This window comes from Hemicordylus capensis, chromosome 9, assembly GCF_027244095.1.
Source record: "Hemicordylus capensis ecotype Gifberg chromosome 9, rHemCap1.1.pri, whole genome shotgun sequence".
NCBI classification, from domain to species: domain Eukaryota; kingdom Metazoa; phylum Chordata; class Lepidosauria; order Squamata; family Cordylidae; genus Hemicordylus; species Hemicordylus capensis.
The window spans coordinates 18,432,303-18,452,046 of NC_069665.1; the positions used below are offsets into that span (position 1 = coordinate 18,432,303).

A 19,744-nucleotide genomic window follows, 5' to 3' on the forward strand; every position below is an offset into this window, starting at 1 on the left:
AATTCTCAACATTTCGATACAAAATTCCGAGCCCTTCCACTTTTAGAGTCCAGTGCTACAAACTCTTGTACAGGGTCCATCTTGTGAAGGCAACATGAAAATGCCAGAACTTTGGAACTACAGGTGAAACTCAGAAAATTAGAATATCGTGCAAAAGTCCATTAATTTCAGTAATGCAAATTAAAAGGTGAAACTGATCTATGAGACAGACGCATTACATGCAAAGCGAGATAAGTCAAGCCTTAATTTGTTATAATTATGATGATCATGGCGTACAGCTCATGAAAACCCCAAATCCACAATCTCAGAAAATTAGAATATTACATGGAACCAAGAAGACAAGGATTGAAGAATAGAACAATATCGGACCTCTGAAAAGTATAAGCATGCATATGTATTCAGTACTTGGTTTGGGCCCCTTTTGCAGCAATTACTGCCTCAATGCGGCGTGGCATGGATGCTATCAGCCTGTGGCACTGATGAGGTGTTATGGAAGACCAGGATGCTTCATTAGTGGCCTTCATCAATTCTGCATTGTTTGGTCTCATGTCTCTCATCCTTCTCTTGGCAATGCCCCATAGATTCTCTATGGGGTCAGGTCAGGCGAGTTTGCTGGCCAATCAAGCACAGTACACTGTATACTTTTCGGAGGTCCGATATTGTTCTATTCTACAATCCTTGTCTTCTTGGTTCCATGTAATATTCTAATTTTCTGGGATTGTGGATTTGGGGTTTTCATGAGCTGTACGCCATGATCATCACAATTATAACAAATTAAGGCTTGACTTATCTCGCTTTGCATGTAATGCGTCTGTCTCATATATCAGTTTCACCTTTTAATTTGCATTACTGAAATTAATGGACTTTTGCACGATATTCTAATTTTCCGAGTTTCACCTGTACTTCTGGGGTGCTCCCTGACTCTGCTACAAGCAGCAAAGTAGCCCAGACCAGGCAGTACAATAGGCAGTATCCCAAATAGAAGAGACTCCTTGTGGAGTTTTAAAGCTCCTATCATTGTTTTGGTATAGCTGCTGTTTAAGTACTAGCTGGGCTGGTCCTGCTATACTATTAGCATGCAGATTATTATCCGAAAATGTATGCACTGCAGCGTAGAAACAAAGAAACAAAGAAAGAAACGAACAAGAGGTACAAGGTCTTAAACTGCTCCCAAGGGTTGCTGCCCGCTTGACGAGGTCAACTGAGGGGGCTCTGCTCCGGGTGTCAACAATGAGGGAGGCTTGGTTATCGTACACGCGGGATAGGGCCTTCTCTGTTTCTGCCCCCAGACTCTGGAATGCTTTCTCGGTGGCTATTCACTCCTCAGTCTCCATCACAGCTTTCAGAAAGCATGTTAAATCGTGGCTTTTTGCCCAGGCTTTTATTTGATTGTCTCTGCTCTTTGTACTCTGTATTGCTTTTATGCTTGTGTTTTGAATTTTTTATCAGATTTGTTTTATATTTTTAGCTTAATATTTTAATTGTGTCTTTTTACAATCTTGTTTTTAAATTTTGCTGTAAACCGCCTTGGGATTGTTTTAATGAAAGGAGGTATATAAATTTAACAATAAAACAAACAAACAAACAAACAAACTGGAGTAAAACAATATAAATTTGCAGTGGGCATAAGTATGGCCAACATGTTTGAAGTTATTATCTTCTGCAGCAGCAAGCAAATCATTCAACATGTGTTGTGCATATTTAACACATCTATTGCTTAGCATAAGTTTTTAGGCATTCTCTGTAGAGATGTACACAAATCAGTTTTTGCTATTCAATTTGAACTCAAATTGCAAATACTCGAAATTGATTTGTTGAAATGGCTGGCCACTGCTGGCCGTTTTGGCAAACCAGCTCAAAAAATCTGCATGATTCGACCATAGGGAACAATGGGAAACTCAAATCACCCCATTGTTTCCCATGAATAAGTCCTAGGGACACCAAAGTGGGTTGGGTGGTAGTGCATGGTGGGTGCTACCTACCACTCAACCTACCAAAAGAAACGGGCAAGCAGGCAGTTTTTTTTTTAAACCTTTCCCCCCAAAAACCCATAGGATCCTATGGTTTTCTGGGGGGGGGGAAGGTAACAAATTTGTTAAGTTTTTAACCTGCTTGCCCATTTTTTAAAATAGAATATGTAATAAATACAGTAATACCGGTACTACCATATGGAAAGTGTAACAAAACAACAGAATGTACAGTATGCTGAACCACATCTAAAAGGAAGTAAAGCCCACTAAGTCTGACACTCTGTAATGACATGTTTGGCTCTCAAATTATATTTTTTGTGGAGCAGACACAAAAACCCTTTTGGAGGTAGAAAACTGCCAGCCTAAACAAAAAAGTTATCCTATGCAGAAAGCCCTGAATGAGACAACATGAAGTTCAGCTGAACTTTTCAGGACTGAATGAATAATGGCTGAATCATTTTTGACATCAAGAGCTGAGACAGGAAGAAAGTATCAGCCTCAGCTTCAGGTGCAAGGCATAAATTGGTTGTCAGCTGCTGTTAATGCAAAAGTAATTAACTTCCCCTTACGTGCATAACATTCGCTCTCCCACACAATAAATCCCAAACAACAAACAAAAAAGAAGTGTCTGTCATGATTTAAAAGGAAAAGAGGATAAGCAGCAGTTTAGTATTCTCCACTCCGGAATTGTGTGAAAAATTACTCTCACTGCAACCAGTCAAATCCAGTTTGTGGCTGAAACCAAAGCCCCATGTATATTTTATGTATAAATCTATATATAAAACACTGCATATTGCACTCCAGAGACCAGGGCTATCAAACATTTAGCATCTCTTAATACAGAAGTGGTACTAAAGACCCCTAGCTGGGGAACATTAGTCATGAGAACATGTCAATATGGTAGCAAAGGGATGGAAAGGACTTTGGTCTGCTTTCAGAATGGTGTTGAAGATTTATGTTACCTATTTTCTTCTGAATAATTACACTGTCCTTTAACCCTACATAAAAAAGGCAATGCAGTGCTATAGAATCCCAAGACAGTCCTGTAGGGTAAAAGGGTCAACCCACCCCCCACACCTTTTAAAAACAAAGTTCTTGGTTAGAGATAGCCAAAACAAGAGGCCAGTGGGTCACATCCAGTCTTTGGCATAATACCTTGTGCCCCCCACCCCTAAGCTTTTGGTGTCACGTTGGATGCCGCTTGTAACTTCTAAGCTGCTCAGGGCCAAATATTTCCCTTCTTTCCACTCAGGGTGATATCAGTTCTAAGCAGCTTAGCAGGAACTAGTTGTCCCTCCTTGTCCACACTGAAGGCATCCCTCCCAGCACAAAGCAAGAGGACATCAGAGGCCTCTGCATCATCTTGTTTTGGAAAACGAGTCAAGGTCACAGAGATCTTTATGGGAGGCCTCTGCAGCACCCTTCTTTTGCCTGAATGTGGTGCCTACCAGGCTGTTCTGCTTGTGGGCTGGGAAAGCTGGAGCCATTCCAGCCAAGCGGCTTATGGGCCAGGTGATGATGGTGGGGCAGAGGAGGCTCCCCCGGCAAGTAGGTTCTGGGAGAATCTAGGCTTTCAGGTTGATGAAGGTGGTCATCACTGAGAGCCAGTGTGGCCATTAAGGCACTGGACCTAAACTAGGGAGACCCAAATTCAAATCCCTGTCCAGCCACAGAGTTCATTGCGTGACCCTGGGCCCAGCCACTCACCCACTCGCAGCCTAGTTTGCCAGCTTATCATGAGGATAAAATGAGAGGCAACTATAGTCTCCTGCTAACTGAGCAAAGAGGCACTTTTAAAGAGTGGTGATTCTCTTGAATGAGCAGGGGGAGAGCAACTGGCCCTATCCATCCCCAGCACAACATCCCTCCAGTGGCTGTTGCTGGTGTCTCTCTTACGTTTCTTTTCTAGACTGTGAACCCTTAGGGGACAAACCCTTAGGGGAGCCATATTTGCTTGTTTCTTTATATCAATGTAAACCGCTTTGGGAATGTTCATTGAAAAGCAGTATATATGAATATTTGTCATATTCATATTTGTACACTGCCCTGAACTTGCTGGAGGAAAGGCACAATAAAAATGTAATAAGAAGCCACCCTTACTGCAATATCACCTGACATAAGAGACTTCAGGCTAGTTCACGCCATCAGAAATTGGGCAGGACAAGCGTCCTACCCAAGTTTGGGAACTGGGCACACTCCTGTTCCCTGATCGTGTGCGAGTGAAAAACAAGGCAGAAGGCACAGGCTTCACACAGTGATCGTGTGTGAGATTCATGCTGGGTAGGAGAGCTCTGTCCTAACCAGCTGCTGTACCCAGCTATTTAGTGAGGTAGAAGAAAAGGCCCTCCTACTCAGCACGGGCCTGGCAGACAATCACTGCTCACAACTCTTATTCACACACTCCAGCGTTCTTTACTCACACATGACGAGTGTCCTACTTGATTTCTACTAGCCTATCGCGTGCTGTGATTTTGAAGGGTGCCACTAACTCTAGGCCAAAGTGTGCTGCCCAGCCTACTTTCGAGAAGCGGTCAAAATAGGTCATGGCTGGAACCAGAGAGCACGATCACTAAGAACACAAGCTCATTCTGAAGGCATCTAATTTAAATATAGTGAAAATCCTCTTACTTAATCCAGTTCATCAGCTCCACTGTGTCTGGGTCATAGAATTCTCTCAACTCTGACAGCTCAGCCATCATTCCAGGCCAGAACTAGAATTATAGGATCAACACAGAAAGCAGAGTGAATAGGCTGCCCATCAGATAAAAGGGCAGAGCCCGGTTATTCAGCAATTAGAAATGACTAAATTAAAAATCATTTACATCTCTGATATCCGAAGCAGCATATCTTTGGTTTGTCTCAGCAACAGTTGCCTGGTGTTTTAAAATACGACAAACAACAGCAGTGTGGAGTGTGGTAGACAGGACATTCATTTGCGGATGATCCAACGACAGTATAAAGATAAGGCAGTGAAAGTGTTAAATGCCCCTTTACCACCATTTCTCCAATATAACTTGCCCCATCACAAGGAGAGGAGAGCTGGTCTTGTGGTAGCAAGCATGACTTGTCCCCTTAGCTAAGCAGGGTCTGCCCTGGTTGCATATGAAAGGGAGACTTGATGTGTGGGCACTGTAAGAGATTCCCCATAGGGGATGAAGCCGCTCTGGGAAGAGCAGAAGGTTCCAAGTTCCCTCCCTGGCAGCATCTCCAAGATAGGGCTGAGAGAGATTCCTGCCTGTAACCTCGGAGAAGCCACTGCCTGTCTGTGAAGACAATACTGAGCTAGACAGACCAATGGTCTGACTCAATATATGGCAGCTTCCTATGTTCCTAATCCACGTACCTTTCAATAAATGAAACAGCCATGGGTTTGAAAATAAATGGATGGTTCACACAGGCCTTTGTGAACCTTTTAAAGTGGTACTTTTCTATATATTAAGCAGGGGGAGAGCAACTGGCCCTATCCAACCCCAGCAAAGTATCCCTCCAATGGCTGTTGCTGGGATCTGCCTTCTGTTTCTTTTTAGATTGTGAGCCCTTTGGGGACAGGAGGCCATCTTATTATGTATTATCTATTTATCTGTGTAAACCGCTTTGAGAATTTCTGATTGAAGAGTGGCATATAAACATCCACTGTTGTAGTGGTAGTGATTAGGGTAGGAGAATGTTGCACGCTCCCGTTTTCTAATCGTCTGTGAGTAAAGAGCAAGATGGGAGGGGGAGGAAGTGAGCGTGTGCTAAGCTGCAGCTGGGTCAAGGGGCTCCCTCTTACCCAGCAGCTGTACCCAGCTCTTTAAAGAGGTAGAGTGAAAGGCCCTCCAGCCCAGCTGCTGCTTAGGAGATGATGAGGCTATTCACACAATCAAAAACTGTGCACACTCCCAATTTTTCCATGTTTCCAGTTGGGAAACGGAAAGTTGGGCACACTCCCAGCAAACAACTAGGGGGGAGGAGGGGAAAGTGACTGTGTGGGAGCTGTGAGCTATGGAGGACAGCTTTTCTTCCTCCCTTGGTCAAACGCTGGGTGTGAAAGCTGGGTAGGACAGCATTTTCTTACCCAGCTCCTGCCTTCCACACAATTAGAGCCAGTGTGGTGTAGTGGTTAGAGTGGTGGACTAGGACGGGGGAGACCCGAGTTCAAATCCCCATTCAGCCATGAAACTAGCTGGGTGACTGTGGGCCAGTCATTTCTCTCTCAGCCTAACCTACTTCGCAGGGTTGTTGTGAAAGAAAAACTCAAGTATGTAGTACACCGCTGAAACTGGGAGCGTGCACTGCTCTCAAACCTGGGTGCTTTCCAGATTACACATTACAACAGTAGTAAAATGCTTTGGCTCGGCAGGATCGTATTGAAAATGAGCCCCAGAATCTCAAATTTCTACAGTGGGAAAATGTTGGAGTTCCAGTGCATCGACCTTTTGCACCAACTATCCTAATGACCACTAGGGGCACTAGGAGTAGAGATAGTGAGTCAGGGTCTCCCTAGCTGTTTTACCTGTCTCTAGTCTATGACCCCAGATTGGACTCTTCAGGTATTTCCTTTTGAGAGTCAGAATCCCTTCCTTTCCTCTTAGAGAGCAGATGGAAACAATTCTCTCCCCGCCTACCTATTGATTATGTAGTTCTTTAGATTAAGGATTCGGTCTTTCCTATCCAAAGGTGTACTTCACCAATAAATCTACTTATTTTTTATTCTACAAGAATCTCCATATGTCTTCTCTAAATAGCTGCAACAACTAACCTCTGCATTCTGCTCTGTAACTGGAGTGGGCAGCTTCTTTAATGCTCTGCTAATTAACTGGGGGATAAAAATTACAACCTCCGACAGAAAATACAGCGACTTTTTTGCGATGCACAAGCAATGTTGTAGCACCATAACGCCAAGATAAAATACAAAAGATGGCCTCGGAAATGTGAACGGCACCTTGCTGTCAGGGACTGCGGCGTCACAACACAGGAAGTACGGAAGCACACTAATCACGTCCTTCCCTTCCTCCCTCAGTTTTTACTAATCTGTTGGCTATAGGCCACTTCCAACCTCAGAGGCATGATGCCTCTCAATACCAGTTGCAGGGGAGCAACAGCAGGAGAGGGGGCATACCCTCACCTCTTGCCTGTGGGCTCCCCAGAGGTATCCGTCGGGCTGCTGTGGGAAATAGGATGCTGGACTAGATAGGCCTTGGGCCTGATCCAGTAGGGCTGTTCTTGTGTACCCACAGACGATCAGAAAACTGGGGTGCGCAGAGCTCCCCTATATGGGTAGGACATGTCTTCTACCCTCTTGAGGATCGTGAGAACAGCCCTAAAGACTAGTCTGGTACCTCAGACTATTTTATCCCTGCCAGCTCTTCTCATGGGAAAACACTTTTCCTTCGAATGACGGATTGCAGGATATGTCTTCTGATGCAATAGGAGAACAACAACAACATTTATATACCGCTTTCCAACAAAGGTTTCTAAAGTGGTCTACATGGATAAATAATAAATAAATAAAATGGATCCCTGTCCCCAAAGGGCTCACAATCTAAAAAGAAGCATAAGATAGACACCAGCAACAGTCACTGGGAGTACTGTGCTGGGGGTGGACAGGGCCAGTTACTCTCCCCCTGCTAAATAAAGAGAATCACCATTTTACAAAGGTGCCTCTTTGCCCAGTTAGCAGGAGAAATAGCATTCTTATCAAGGGGCATCTTGGTATGGTCTCCCAGCTTATGTCATGTGGGTCTGCTCTAGCCTATGCGGCTCTCGTTAACCATGCTTTTAAAAAACACCAGGCACCCACTGCTGAGCCAAACTGCAGGAGAGGAAAGGGTTAAACAAGCCCAAAGCTGTTTTGTAGATTTCATGACAGTTGTAGGACTACACTTAAGTCAACTAGTGAAGCAGCCACAGCTGTAGCCTAACAAATAAATCTTTCAAGCAACGTATCTGGACTTACAGAGACCGCACGCCTCGAAAGAAGCTTTCATTAGCTTATTCGGGATTAGGTTGTAATCCCCACCCCCCCGCCCCCGCAAAACCACTGGTTTGTCGGGGGAGAGGGCAGCTAATGCATTTTTGGCTTCGTAAAATGTAACCACAGAAAACAGCAAACTAATTCCTGAAAAACAGATGTGAATGGCAGCCAGTTAAAAGGTTAAGATGGAGCCAGAAATTGCTTGTGCAAAACTAGGAGGGGCTCTAAGAAGAGAGAGCAATTTCCACAGTTTTTAAAATAGCCTTTTATATCTGGATCTGCATAGAAATGAAGGTGAGGAAGTGAGAGGAGCTGGTCTTATGGTACTGAGCATGCACTGCTCCTTTGCTAAGCAGGGTCCATGCTGGTTTGCATCTGGATGGGTGGCTACATGTGAGCACCGTCTGCTGTAAAATATTCCCCTTCAGACAGGTGTGGGCAACGTTGGCTCTCCAGCTGTTGCTGAACTACAACATCCATCACCCCCAGCCACAATTGATGGGAGTTGTAGTTCAACAGCAGTTAGAGGGGACGCCATAGCTCAGTGGAAGAGCTTCTGCTTGCATGGATAAGGTCCCAGGTTCAATCCCTGGCAGCAATTCAAGGTAGGGCTCGGAGAGACTCCTGCCTAAATTCTTGGACAGCTGCTGCCAGTCTGGGTAGACAATCCTGAGCTACATGGACCAAGGGTCTGACTTGGTAGAAGGCAGCTTCCTATGTTCCTATGAGCGAACATGATGCAGATGGAACCCCACAGGTAGGTGAAGAAAAGGGCACCCATTGCCCGAGGTTGCATGTGCATTGTTTTAGTGTGCATAAGGAGATGGTTGATCCAGTCAGCTCTCATCACCAGTTTGAGGAGGGGCGAGAGGGGCTGAACTTTCCTATCCTCGCTAAAATAGGTGAGCATGGCTGCCAGAGCTGACAGCACCAGCCATCTGTTCAGCGAGAAGAGAGATGGGGCCATCTTTGTACACATCTGCCAGAATGCCGTCTGCTGCTGCATGACAGGATCTCTGGACTGTGGCCACTGTTTGAGATATTTACACGTAGAAGTTAGAATCAGCCATCGTTTGCATCTGAGCCAGGGCTAAAAACAGAACACATCTTGTAACAGCTTGTGTGTGTATGCGCGCTTTTTCTTTTTTTTAATGATGTAAAATAACACACCAAGCAGTACAGAGGACAACAATCATTGTTTGAATTCAAAGTGGGTCATCGCACAGCAGGGAGGGTGTCTCTGCAATGAGTGTTTAAAATGAGGACCGAAGAGGTCTAGGTGTTTAGAAAACAAAGCACTTACAACCCTGGGGATGGGCAGAGCATTTGCGTAGCATGCAGAAGGTCCCAGGTTCAATCCCTGGCATCTCCAGGTAAGGCCGAGAAAGATGCCTGTATGAAACCTTGGAGAGCTGCTGCTGGTCAACGTGAACAATTCTGAACTAGCTGGGCCCATGGTTGGACTCAGTCAGTTCTTAACATGAACTGAGTGCTCTAGTTGTTAATTTGCATGTGGAATTACCACTATTCTGCACCCACTGACAGTATCCTATGATACAAATCGAGAGTGGGTTTGGGCTTTCGAGTGTCACATTTACCCACGCATTTAAAGGAGAAATGTTCAGTAGGCAATGGATTTACTTTTCAGAAGAGATCACAGGGCAGCTCACATGGCCCTAAACTGGGTTGGAGATAAACAGCATGTTCCCGTTTTCTGACCATGTGTTAGATTGTATGTTCGATAAAAGCAAGGCGCAGGCAGAGAGCTTGATCGTCTGTCAGGCCTCAGCTGGGTGGGAGGAGTGCATCCTACCCGGATTCTGTCCCCAGCTTCTGAATGGGGTAGGTGGGAAAAATCATCCTACCCAGCTGAAACTAGACAGACTATCCAGCTCCACACCTCTGGCCTTGTTTTTCTCTAACACACGATCTGCTGGGTAGGACTCATCTCCTATCTAGTTAATGGTAGGGTGAACTACCCTAATAGGTTTTAACTGAACCATCCTCTGTTGGTACAGAAGTATACTCTACAAAGTGCACAGATCTCTTCTGCAGGCAGAACAAAAATGCATCTATTACCAGCCTACAAAGTGTGCTAAATGAATACAAATATTTTTATAGCCATTTCCTTGGTTACATTTTCATACCCTCAGGTTCACATTCATTTATGAGGTGGAGACTGTGTTTATTTTTAAATCTCAGCAGACAAGCTGGGAAGCTGATACATAGTTTGAGTGCCTTATGTACATTAGCAGGATGAAAGAAAAGCCATTTCTAGTGTAATATAATTCACATGAATGGATTTGCCATGCACTTGTGTACATGGATTTTGCCATGCACTTGTGAACATGGATGTGTGACTGTGCATGGCAAAGTTCAAGCGCACTGACGGCCATCTCCATGGGGGAAGTGGGATCATGATCATGGAGACAACGGAGAACATAAGAACAGCCTTACAGGATCAGACCCATGGCCTATCTAATCCAGCATCCTGTTTCCCACAGTGGCCCACCAGATGCCTCAGAGAAGCCCACAGGAAAGAGGTGAGGGCATGCCCCCTCTCCTGCTGCATTGTTGTATATCTATGTGCCTGATTGCATGAAGAACTAGTCTTCAGTGACTTGAAAAGGTGGCTTTATCCAAGGTGGCTTTATTTCATTATTCCCTCCCTGGAATTCTCCAAGACAGGGCTAAGAGAGATTCCTGCCTGCAACCTTGGAGAAGCCGCTGCCAGTCTGGGTAGACAATAATGAGACCAATGGTCTGACTCAGTATATGGCAGCTTCCTATGTTCCTATATAAAATGGGTTTTTCATACAGGGAATATCCTTTTGACAGAATAAAAATGCAAAGATATTAAGAAAAAGTCTTACCTTATAACAAAGATACAGTAATATGAGTATTGGTGTTAAATACCTAATCACAGATACCTAAGCGAAAGAGACAATAGTTACTGAAAACCAAAATGATTTTGATCAAATTCACGATGAACAAATTCTGAGAACAGAGATCTATGAAATCATATTTTGGGATGAGAGAATAACTAAGTTTTGTGTGAACAATTACCCTCTTTGAAAAACACATTATGTTAAGAATTTGTCTTGTATCAATTTGACTTTTGTGAAATGCAGAGAATCTTATTCTGCAGGTGTTTGTAAAATTATATACTAAACATTTTTATAATTTTTCATGAAAAGCATTCTTATGCCTTTCATAGCCTCTGCAACATCACCATCTAGTGGATTTAAAAGGCATCCTTTAAAAAGTACCACAGTGATCAAACAAACCATCAACATCAAATTAAATTTTGTAGGTACAAGTGAACCCCATAATTTGTGGGGGTTCCGTTCCATGGGGGAACCACAGATATTGGAACCATGGACAACACTGTGGCAATGGGAATGTGGGGGTTAGGTTCCAGGAGGCGGGGAGAAAGGGCAAAAAATGAGGGGAAATCATGAAAAAAAAGTTCCCTACCATGTTCTGTGGGTGTCCAGCCTTCTAGGAACACCGCCCCCCCCGCCCCAAACTGGTCATTTGTCCGTGAAAAATTGCAGAAGTGTGTGTGTGTGTGTGTTTAAGAGCCACAAAATGGCTCCTGCACCCAAAATGGTGGCCAGAAATTACCTCGGAGATCATTTCTGGCCACCCCACCACAGATAAGCAGAACGTAACCCTTTGTATTCCGCATAAGCCGAGGTCAAGTGCCTTTTCTGAGACTGCAGATATATGAATATGACAAATTCAATGAATATTTATATACCGCTTTTCAACAAAAATAGCCAAAGTGGGGAACAGGACTGCTCTTACTCTTTGTGGTGTGTAAAGATGCACGAGTCTCAAGATCATTCCCCACATGTCACTACTGCACAAGCCAGAAGCTGCAAACACACATATATGGGAAGTCCAAAGATATTTCATCCTACAAGATTAAAAGGGAAATTTAAATGTATTATGTGGCGGTACGGTTAACAATGGTTGACATCCAGGCTAACACTGCACTAGCACAACAAAGCTGTGCACACATACGGAGTTCACATAGAAACGTGGATGCTCAAGGTTGTGCAACCTCTTGCACTCTCACTGGGCGTGTGCAACAAGGATACCTGACATCCTGACTCGTGATCTGGGTCAGGGAACAGGGGCTGACATCCAGACTATTGTTCCGCTAGCTCAATGAGTGAAGCTGCACACACTTAAGAAGTTTGTGAAGCTGTGCAACATTGTGATACTCCGCTATGTGGCTCAACTGTCAGTGGGAAACCTTCTCGAGGAGATATACACAGCTGCATCACAAAGTTGTGCAACCAGTGGAGTTGGGTGCTGTTTTTGTGGTAGGGCAATTTAATGCATAATGCAACAGGGACATACACAGTACGAAAAGGAAGGCAGAAGGGCAAGAGAGAGTAACTTTGCTTCCTTATTCCAGATTGCTTTCTTATTCTGTATTGAATGCCAAGTCAACTGTACTCCAGATGCGTCAAAGGAAGGGTACCTCATTGTGCTCAGAGCCAGCAATCCAAACAGAATGGTGTGTACCAAGTTGTATGCAGCACCGGGTTTCAGCAGCATTGTACACTTTTGTGGTTTATCCATGGATTTGATGTTAGCAGAACCACTGGGTTTGAGAGAGGGAGAAAAGAGAGAAGGCTGCTGTGCTTGTACTCGGCAATCAGTTATTTTAAAACAGGACATTTGTATGCAGTTCGTAGTAACCTCTTGGTTCCAGGGAAAATAAAACATTCTAAGGCAGGACTAATAGATTTTTCATTCTCGCCGAGTGCTTTAAATATTCCCCTGTGCAAGATTTTCCATTTTCAAGCTAGACTGGCAGACGTTGATACAGAAGTGAAATAAATATAAAAACAAATGATTTTATTTGCACAACATAATGCTGCAAATGATGAGGAATAAACGTTCAGCAAAAATAAATCCTGACTGCCAACGCCAAGTTTATAGTTAGGAGATTCCCCTGGTTTGGGGCAAAACTCTGGTCTTGGCTGTTACAAGTGTTGTAATAAAGCTGGTAGAATTCCTCAGGTCAGATGCCAGTCGTACAATGCTCTCTGCTCAATATGTAGATATATTGCCTGATCATTTTACTTGGGCTCAGACAGAATTTTTCCTGCCCACACTGAATCATGTTTAATCTATCATGAGCAAGTGACAACTCTGTATACCTTTGCAAAACTTCCTAATTGATCCAAGTGGGAGTGCGCAAACTTGCATTTTGCAGTAGTGATTAAGTGTTTTATTTGCTATCTGTATTTGCTATAAGCAAGCATTAATTCTGAGAGGAAAAAAGAGCATTGGTTTCACTTACTGTAAAGGCTTCTTCTGGTTGCGGAAGCCAGAGACATCTCCTGATACTGCTGCCACTTTTGTGTCGTCTGAAGCTGCCAATGTTGGGTCCCCTCTGCCAGCCAACATTCTCCGCCCAACTTCAAACATTGGTTATGAATCTTGGGCACATGTCAGGTGGCAAAGGGGATCCAACATTCTCCATCTGACACGGTCAGCTTCAGATATCACAAAGGCAGTACCAGCGACATGTGCGACCATGATGTGTGAAGCCGCCCTATATAAATAGTAACTGACTGCCAGAATTACACTTCCCATACAGGAGAACCTCGCTATTCGTGGTCCCACATATCCTCGGGGGGGTCTAATAGACACCCATTTCAAGTATCCACGGATACGATAGCATTAAAAGCCATGTATCCGTGGTTCCTAGAGGGCCAGAAGTGACTGCGGAGGTCACTTCTGCCCTCCATTTTGTGGCTCGTTTCTTGCAAAAAATGGACCCCCCCCCGATTTTTCACAGTTTCCTGAGGCATTTCTTCCTTTGGGTGGCATTCCTGGGCACATGGGGGACCCATGGAGCACATAACAGTAAGTTCAGGGCCATCTAGAGGCTGCTTGGGGCTGTTTTTTGGTTTCCCCCCTCCACCCTGGAATCTCACCCCCCTTTCCCCCTAGCCATAATGCCTCATTACTCACAGTTCCATTACTTGCGGTAGTAGGCAAGGAACGGAACCCCCATGAGGTTCTCCTGTACTGCAGTCACCATTTCAGTATTCCTGTAACAGAGTTATCAGATATTTGCTCACTCCCGTGCCGAGTACACACTGTGGGGTTTTCTGCTCATGCATTCCTGTTCTCGGCAAACAGGAGAGAAAAGATCATCAGTAAAATCTACGACGTTTCAAAAAGACATACCTGAGATTATGAACAGCAACAGCAGCAGCTGTGATGGCCATTACAAAAAGCACTAGTAAGTAGGAATAAAAAACTAAAGTGCCTGAAAGTCTTGAGAAAGTATCAAAAGGCAAGAGGCCAAAAGCTTCTTCACACAGGTACAAGTTAGCATCGAAGTCTCTAAAGAAAAAGATGAGTAATATTATAATGATAGTGAAGTATACTTTAAAAAAATCAAACATAAAACTTTTCCCGTAATCATATGCTATGAAGTGCTGAATGTAAAATCAAGAATGGTGTGTTATAATTTACATGCAGCACAAAGTACTCTTTTATGTTGAAATAAGATAGGGAATTTTTTTTTAAACTTTCAAACAATAATTGATACCATACCTTTTTGCTCCAAATCCAAATTTTGCTTTCAGGAATTTAAATATATGTTCATCAGACTCAAGATTAAGAACTCTCTATAGGATAACAAAATAAAAATGTTAGAACTTCCTCCTGTCCATCAAATTAATGCACATCTGCTCCCCAACAGAAATCCCCACTCTGATACTTATTAAGTGCTATATTTTAAACTTTTCTTCAAACTGTGAGACAATTTAAGGTGTTGAGATGTACAAGGATAAGACTACTCTAATGAACAGACAAAAATAGTGCTTCCACAATCACATATTTTCACTGTCAAGTATTATTTCTAACTGGCAAACTTAGCCTTTAGTTGGACATTTAACTGGAATTCTTTCTACAGTGTGCAGCTTTAATAGGAATGAAACGAGAAGGAATTGAGGACTTTAGCTATCTTTATGTGAACTTCTAATAGTAAGACTTCACTTTGAATGTGGGATCTTAATGGCTCAAGTCACATAGTAATCTAATTAAATGTATGCAGGGCAGGTTCATTCGTAGTGGCAGCAAGTATGGAAGAACCACCAGTTCCCACTAGATGCACATCCCCACTACTGCATTGTTTCCATGTCATCAGAACCCAGAAAAGGCGAGTAGAGAAGACCAGGCACACACCTCAGTCCAACAAGCCAACTTTAAATGTTGGTTACAGATGTCGGGCTGAGGTGGGTACCTGACCTTCTCCACTTGTCATTTCTGGGTTCTGATGACATGGAAACAGCAGCAATAGTGGGAGTGCACACCTGGAGAGAACTGGTGGCTCTTATGTACTTACTTGCCACCATTGTATGTGAACCACCCACAATCTTCAAGTGTGAACAAAGAGGCTAATGAAAAAACCCAGCATGCAATGAGTACAAGAAAACCCACCTATTTACCCCCCAAAACATTCACAGCTACTTGGAAAGGAGAGAGGAGAGCTGGTCTTGTGGTAGCTTGTTCCCTTAGCTAAGCAGGGTCTGCCCTGGTTGCATATGAATGGGAGACTTGATGTGTGAGCACTGGAAGATCTTCCCCTTTGGGGAAGGAGCTGCTCTGGGAAGAGCAGAAGGTTCCCAGTTCCTTCCCTGGCTTCTCCAAGATAGGGCTGAGAGAGATTCCTGCCTGCAACCTTGGAGAAGCTGCTGCCAGTCTGTGAAGACAATACTGAGCTAGATAGACCAATGGTCTGACTCGGTATATGGCAGCTCCCTATGAAAGATCAGCAGGTCTGGTTTATCCAAGCCTGTGCAGCCCCTATTTCTTTACAACTGAGGTCTGAACTGATTGAGGAAGGATGGATATGAACAGAGAAAGTAGGGCGGTGAGCACTTAGAGGTGGAGGTTATGGAAACCCATTGTTATTTGGACACCCCAGAACTAAAACCAACACATTCCACCTTCTTCTTGCTAAACAGTCTTTATGAAGGTACAGAATTTGCAAAATGAGAACTGATGACAGTTAGTGAATAGACAAATATGGACCAGCATTTCTTTACAATCTTCATGCTATATTTTATGTTACACAGTGGGTTAATATAATAGCATATTATAATATATGAAGACTACCCTCCTGCAGATGTTGGCCTGCAACTTCCATCATCCCTGACTATTGGCCACTGTGGCTGGGGATGCCACAGTGAACTATAATGGTATAGTATTATTATATTTGCTATATATCAAAATGCAAGATAGATAAAATGGGGGGGGGGACATTTACCTACCTTAATAAATTTATTAACAAGGAAAGTCAAACATAGAACTAAGAGTACATGGAGAAAAAGTTTCCCAAGTCTGGCAAACAAGCCTCCTGTTTTCAAGTTATTCTGGAAATAAAAGCAATGTTAGTGTACAAAAGTTTTTATCAAAAAGACCAAATTTACCATTCAATACTACTTGTTTGATCTTAATTTTAAACTATTGCATTATAATGATTCTGGTATACAAAGAAAAAATTTAGCCTCACTTCCAAATCAGCACTAAATCCATACCTTGGAAGGGAACCCATGATGTTTCCAAAGCACAATTCTCCCATAGCAACCACAACACTGATTATAAGGACTTTATGTGAAAGTGACAGCATGAACATGGAGGCCAAAATCTCCAAGAAATCATGGCTGTGAGAACAGGAACTCATACCAAGCATGTTTCTAGACAGAATGGAGGAAGGGATAGGTTTGGGAATGGGAACCCTGGCCTAAAAGAGATTCTCAGGCTAATCATGAGAGGACTTATAAGGATAACAAGACCAAGGCATCCCAGTCCTTATGCAACCCAATTAGCACTTCTAGTCTGAAACCGAACACCGAAATTGTCCCACAGCCATGCAGTGTAGAGCAACTTGCCCTCTCTGTGCCATGTTCTTTTAAAGTCCTGAATGGCTTCGGTCAGAGTGATCTCAGAGAGCGCCTTCTTCTGCATGATCCTCACCGCACGTTAAGGTCACCTGAGGAGGTCCATCTTCAGTTACCACCAGCACGACTGGTGGTGACTCAGAGGCGGGCCGTCTCTGTAGCTGCTCCTGGGCTGTGGGATGCACTCCCAGCAGAAATCCATAATCTGAGTTCATTATTGGCCTTCAGGAGAGCCAGTAAATTCTATCTGTTTGGCCTGGCCTTCCAGAGTTTTTAAACTGTAAATGTTTGGCCTGGTTTTCCAGGGTTTTTCAAAACTGTTTTAAATGTTTTAATTGCTAATGGTTTTATGTTGTTTTTAGAGTTTCTGATTTTAACTGTTAATTGATTTTAGTTGTTTTTATTTCAATGTAAACTGCCCTGAGCCACTTTTGGAAGGGCGGTATAGAAATTAATCAATCAAATAATAAATGAATGAATGAATGAATGAATGAATGAATGAATAAATAAATGTTCCTGACACTCAAATGCAGCTTTCAGTTCAAAGCTACATAAGGACTATAGCCTTTCCTGAGCTCTATGAACGGGCCTGGCCCAACTTTATCACTGTCCTCCTGAGTAATTTGACTAGCAGTCCTCAACTGCTATAATGCGCTCTCCAAGGTACTGAGCTTATTAGGACCAATTTAGGTGACTTATTAGGACCAATTTTCAGGGTACGTTTTCACATGCAGAGTTTCCCTAAATATGCAAGGAAAAGTCAAGATTGTGGAATGCAAGAATATATTTCAATTCTGACACATATCAAAATGCAGATAGCTACATTGGCTTCTTATATCTGGAGCAAAACGGGCATCGCCATTTTTTATACAAGTATGAATCTCTGTGTGCAAAAATGGTATCATAAGAATTTACTCTTTGTGTGCTCAGAGAAACACAAGACCCCAAAGATTCATATGGGCGAATGTGGTCCGACAGGTACCCCGGCCCCAAGCCATGTAGGGCTTTAAAGGTCAATACCAGCACCCTGAATCTAGCCCAGAAGCGTGGGCTACGTGTCTACTTCAGCAATAGCTGTCTTGTGTGCCCCATTTATCTGCTACTTCTTAAAACAAAGGAATCCTGTTAAATACATACCTGAAGTTTTCTTGCTAGCAAGGTGGACAGATTAAAGCTTACAAGTAATGATCCTACTATCATGGAATTAAAGAACTGTAGGAGGCAGACAAGCAGCAGGCTTGCTACTTGTATCATGTAGATCCAGGTCACCTGTAGAATTGGTAATGAAAAATTGTGCATGTCACAGTCTTAAAAATTAGTTGCTTGGACCAACTGAGGCTCCATCCCATAAAATGGTTTCCCATTTCAAGATCAATAGACTTGTGAAAGTGAAACATCTAACTGGTGAAATATTTGTGCCAGTTAAAATTAGAAGCTGGTACCAGCAGACGGGAAGGGTAGACAGTCCAGCAGGAGCACAGAGCTTCCCTGCAGAGCTTTAGATGCTCTATTAAAAGTTAAATTAAAAATACAGGGAGTGAGTTTGTTTTTTTTAAAGTACACCCTGCCTTTCAGCATCAAAGAATCCAAGGCAACTAACAATAATTTAAAACCTTCCAATCAACCAGAATTTAAGACCAAGAATTTAACTAAAACTCAACCAAGAACTTAAAACCACCCAGTCAAGCCACAAAAACAGAAATAACAAGGATAAAAAGAATCAAAGCAGAAACATCCCAAAATCAAAACAGCAACAGAAGCATCCACAAACATCCAATTACAAAAACAGAGCGATCAGGAAAAACAAACTAGTCATCTAAATAAAAGCCTGGGAGAAGAAAAACACTTTGCCTGGGACCTATAAGCTAACAGAGTAATTGTGAACCAAGCATTCAAGGGGAGACTATTCTATAATGGGAGGCAAGACCAATGAAAAGGTCTGCTCTCCAGTCGCTCCCTACCTGCCATAGAATTTATGGGCTCCATGGCCTCTGAATGGAGTTCAGAGACCATGGTTCTGTATGGGTTCCATGGCAAATAGGAACTGGCAGTCCTTCAGGTGGTCCTTAGGTCTTTTTTGGAACACAGTTCTCCTACTGCTGTGCCTCACTGCAGAAGCTAAATTTTAGGTTACACTGAGACCCAAATCCTAATATTCAGTTAAGAATGAGAAACAACAGGACACACCATCCTAAACATACGGGCATCTGCATTCAGCATAGTGGCTGATACCTAGAGCAACAGAGTGCTTGTGAAACAAGGATATTCATGTGGGTGCAATAAGTTAGCTTAGTTGCACCAAAACCCGGGGATCTCCGTTAAGAGCACGATTGTGCTGTAGCACAGCAACACTCTTGCTCAAAAGCTCCCCTTAATATAAATGAGGCATGGCCGGGTGGCACGATGGCTGCTCACTCACAAACATGCTTGCGATGGCACAACACGAGCCTGGAGTGCAAAGTCCCTGCTAGCGCAAGGACGCCAGCCAGCCTTCTTGCATCATAGTTCTTCATGAGGGCAGGCCTTTTCAAGGCTTCAGATTACATACAATGGCTGCCATTTAGCACTGCACAGACTTAGAAGCAGTTGTTCCCTGTTCCTTCAAGTGTACGTAACTGTGTGCCCATGGTGATGACACCCAGCAGTTATCTTACCTTTCCCTTAGGAAGTAAATCAAGACAGTCAAGTGTGAACAAAACCAACGCTTGGATCAACAGCATAAACTGATTGAACTGCCAAGCTAAACTGAAGAGGAAGGTTGAAATAAATACTGCCAAAAGCGTCAGCCTCTAGGGGGGGAAAGAAAAGAAAAGGAACGGCAGCTAAATGAGAAACAGGAGGCAAGATCATCACAGACAAAATGGACGCAACGCCTG

General features: G+C 43.4%; 1 protein-coding gene across 6 annotated transcripts in view; it reads right to left on the reverse strand.

Moving 5' to 3' along the window:
* DPY19L3 (dpy-19 like C-mannosyltransferase 3) overlaps nucleotides 1–19,744 on the reverse strand; it is a 59,924-nt gene that overhangs the window by 11,871 nt on the left and 28,309 nt on the right. For 5 of the 6 annotated variants that reach the window (XM_053271568.1, XM_053271564.1, XM_053271566.1 and 2 more), the window contains 9 exons: nucleotides 19,523–19,657; nucleotides 18,006–18,137; nucleotides 16,239–16,340; nucleotides 14,518–14,591; nucleotides 14,146–14,304; nucleotides 12,422–12,544; nucleotides 11,737–11,848; nucleotides 10,800–10,856; nucleotides 4,599–4,681 (listed from right to left, as the gene is read on the reverse strand). In XM_053271568.1, the coding sequence (XP_053127543.1) occupies nucleotides 4,599–4,681; nucleotides 10,800–10,856; nucleotides 11,737–11,848; nucleotides 12,422–12,544; nucleotides 14,146–14,304; nucleotides 14,518–14,591; nucleotides 16,239–16,340; nucleotides 18,006–18,137; nucleotides 19,523–19,657 (977 nt within the window). The remainder of the gene's footprint in view (nucleotides 1–4,598; nucleotides 4,682–10,799; nucleotides 10,857–11,736; nucleotides 11,849–12,421; nucleotides 12,545–14,145; nucleotides 14,305–14,517; nucleotides 14,592–16,238; nucleotides 16,341–18,005; nucleotides 18,138–19,522; nucleotides 19,658–19,744) is intronic. The other variant, XR_008311338.1, reaches the window with a different exon arrangement.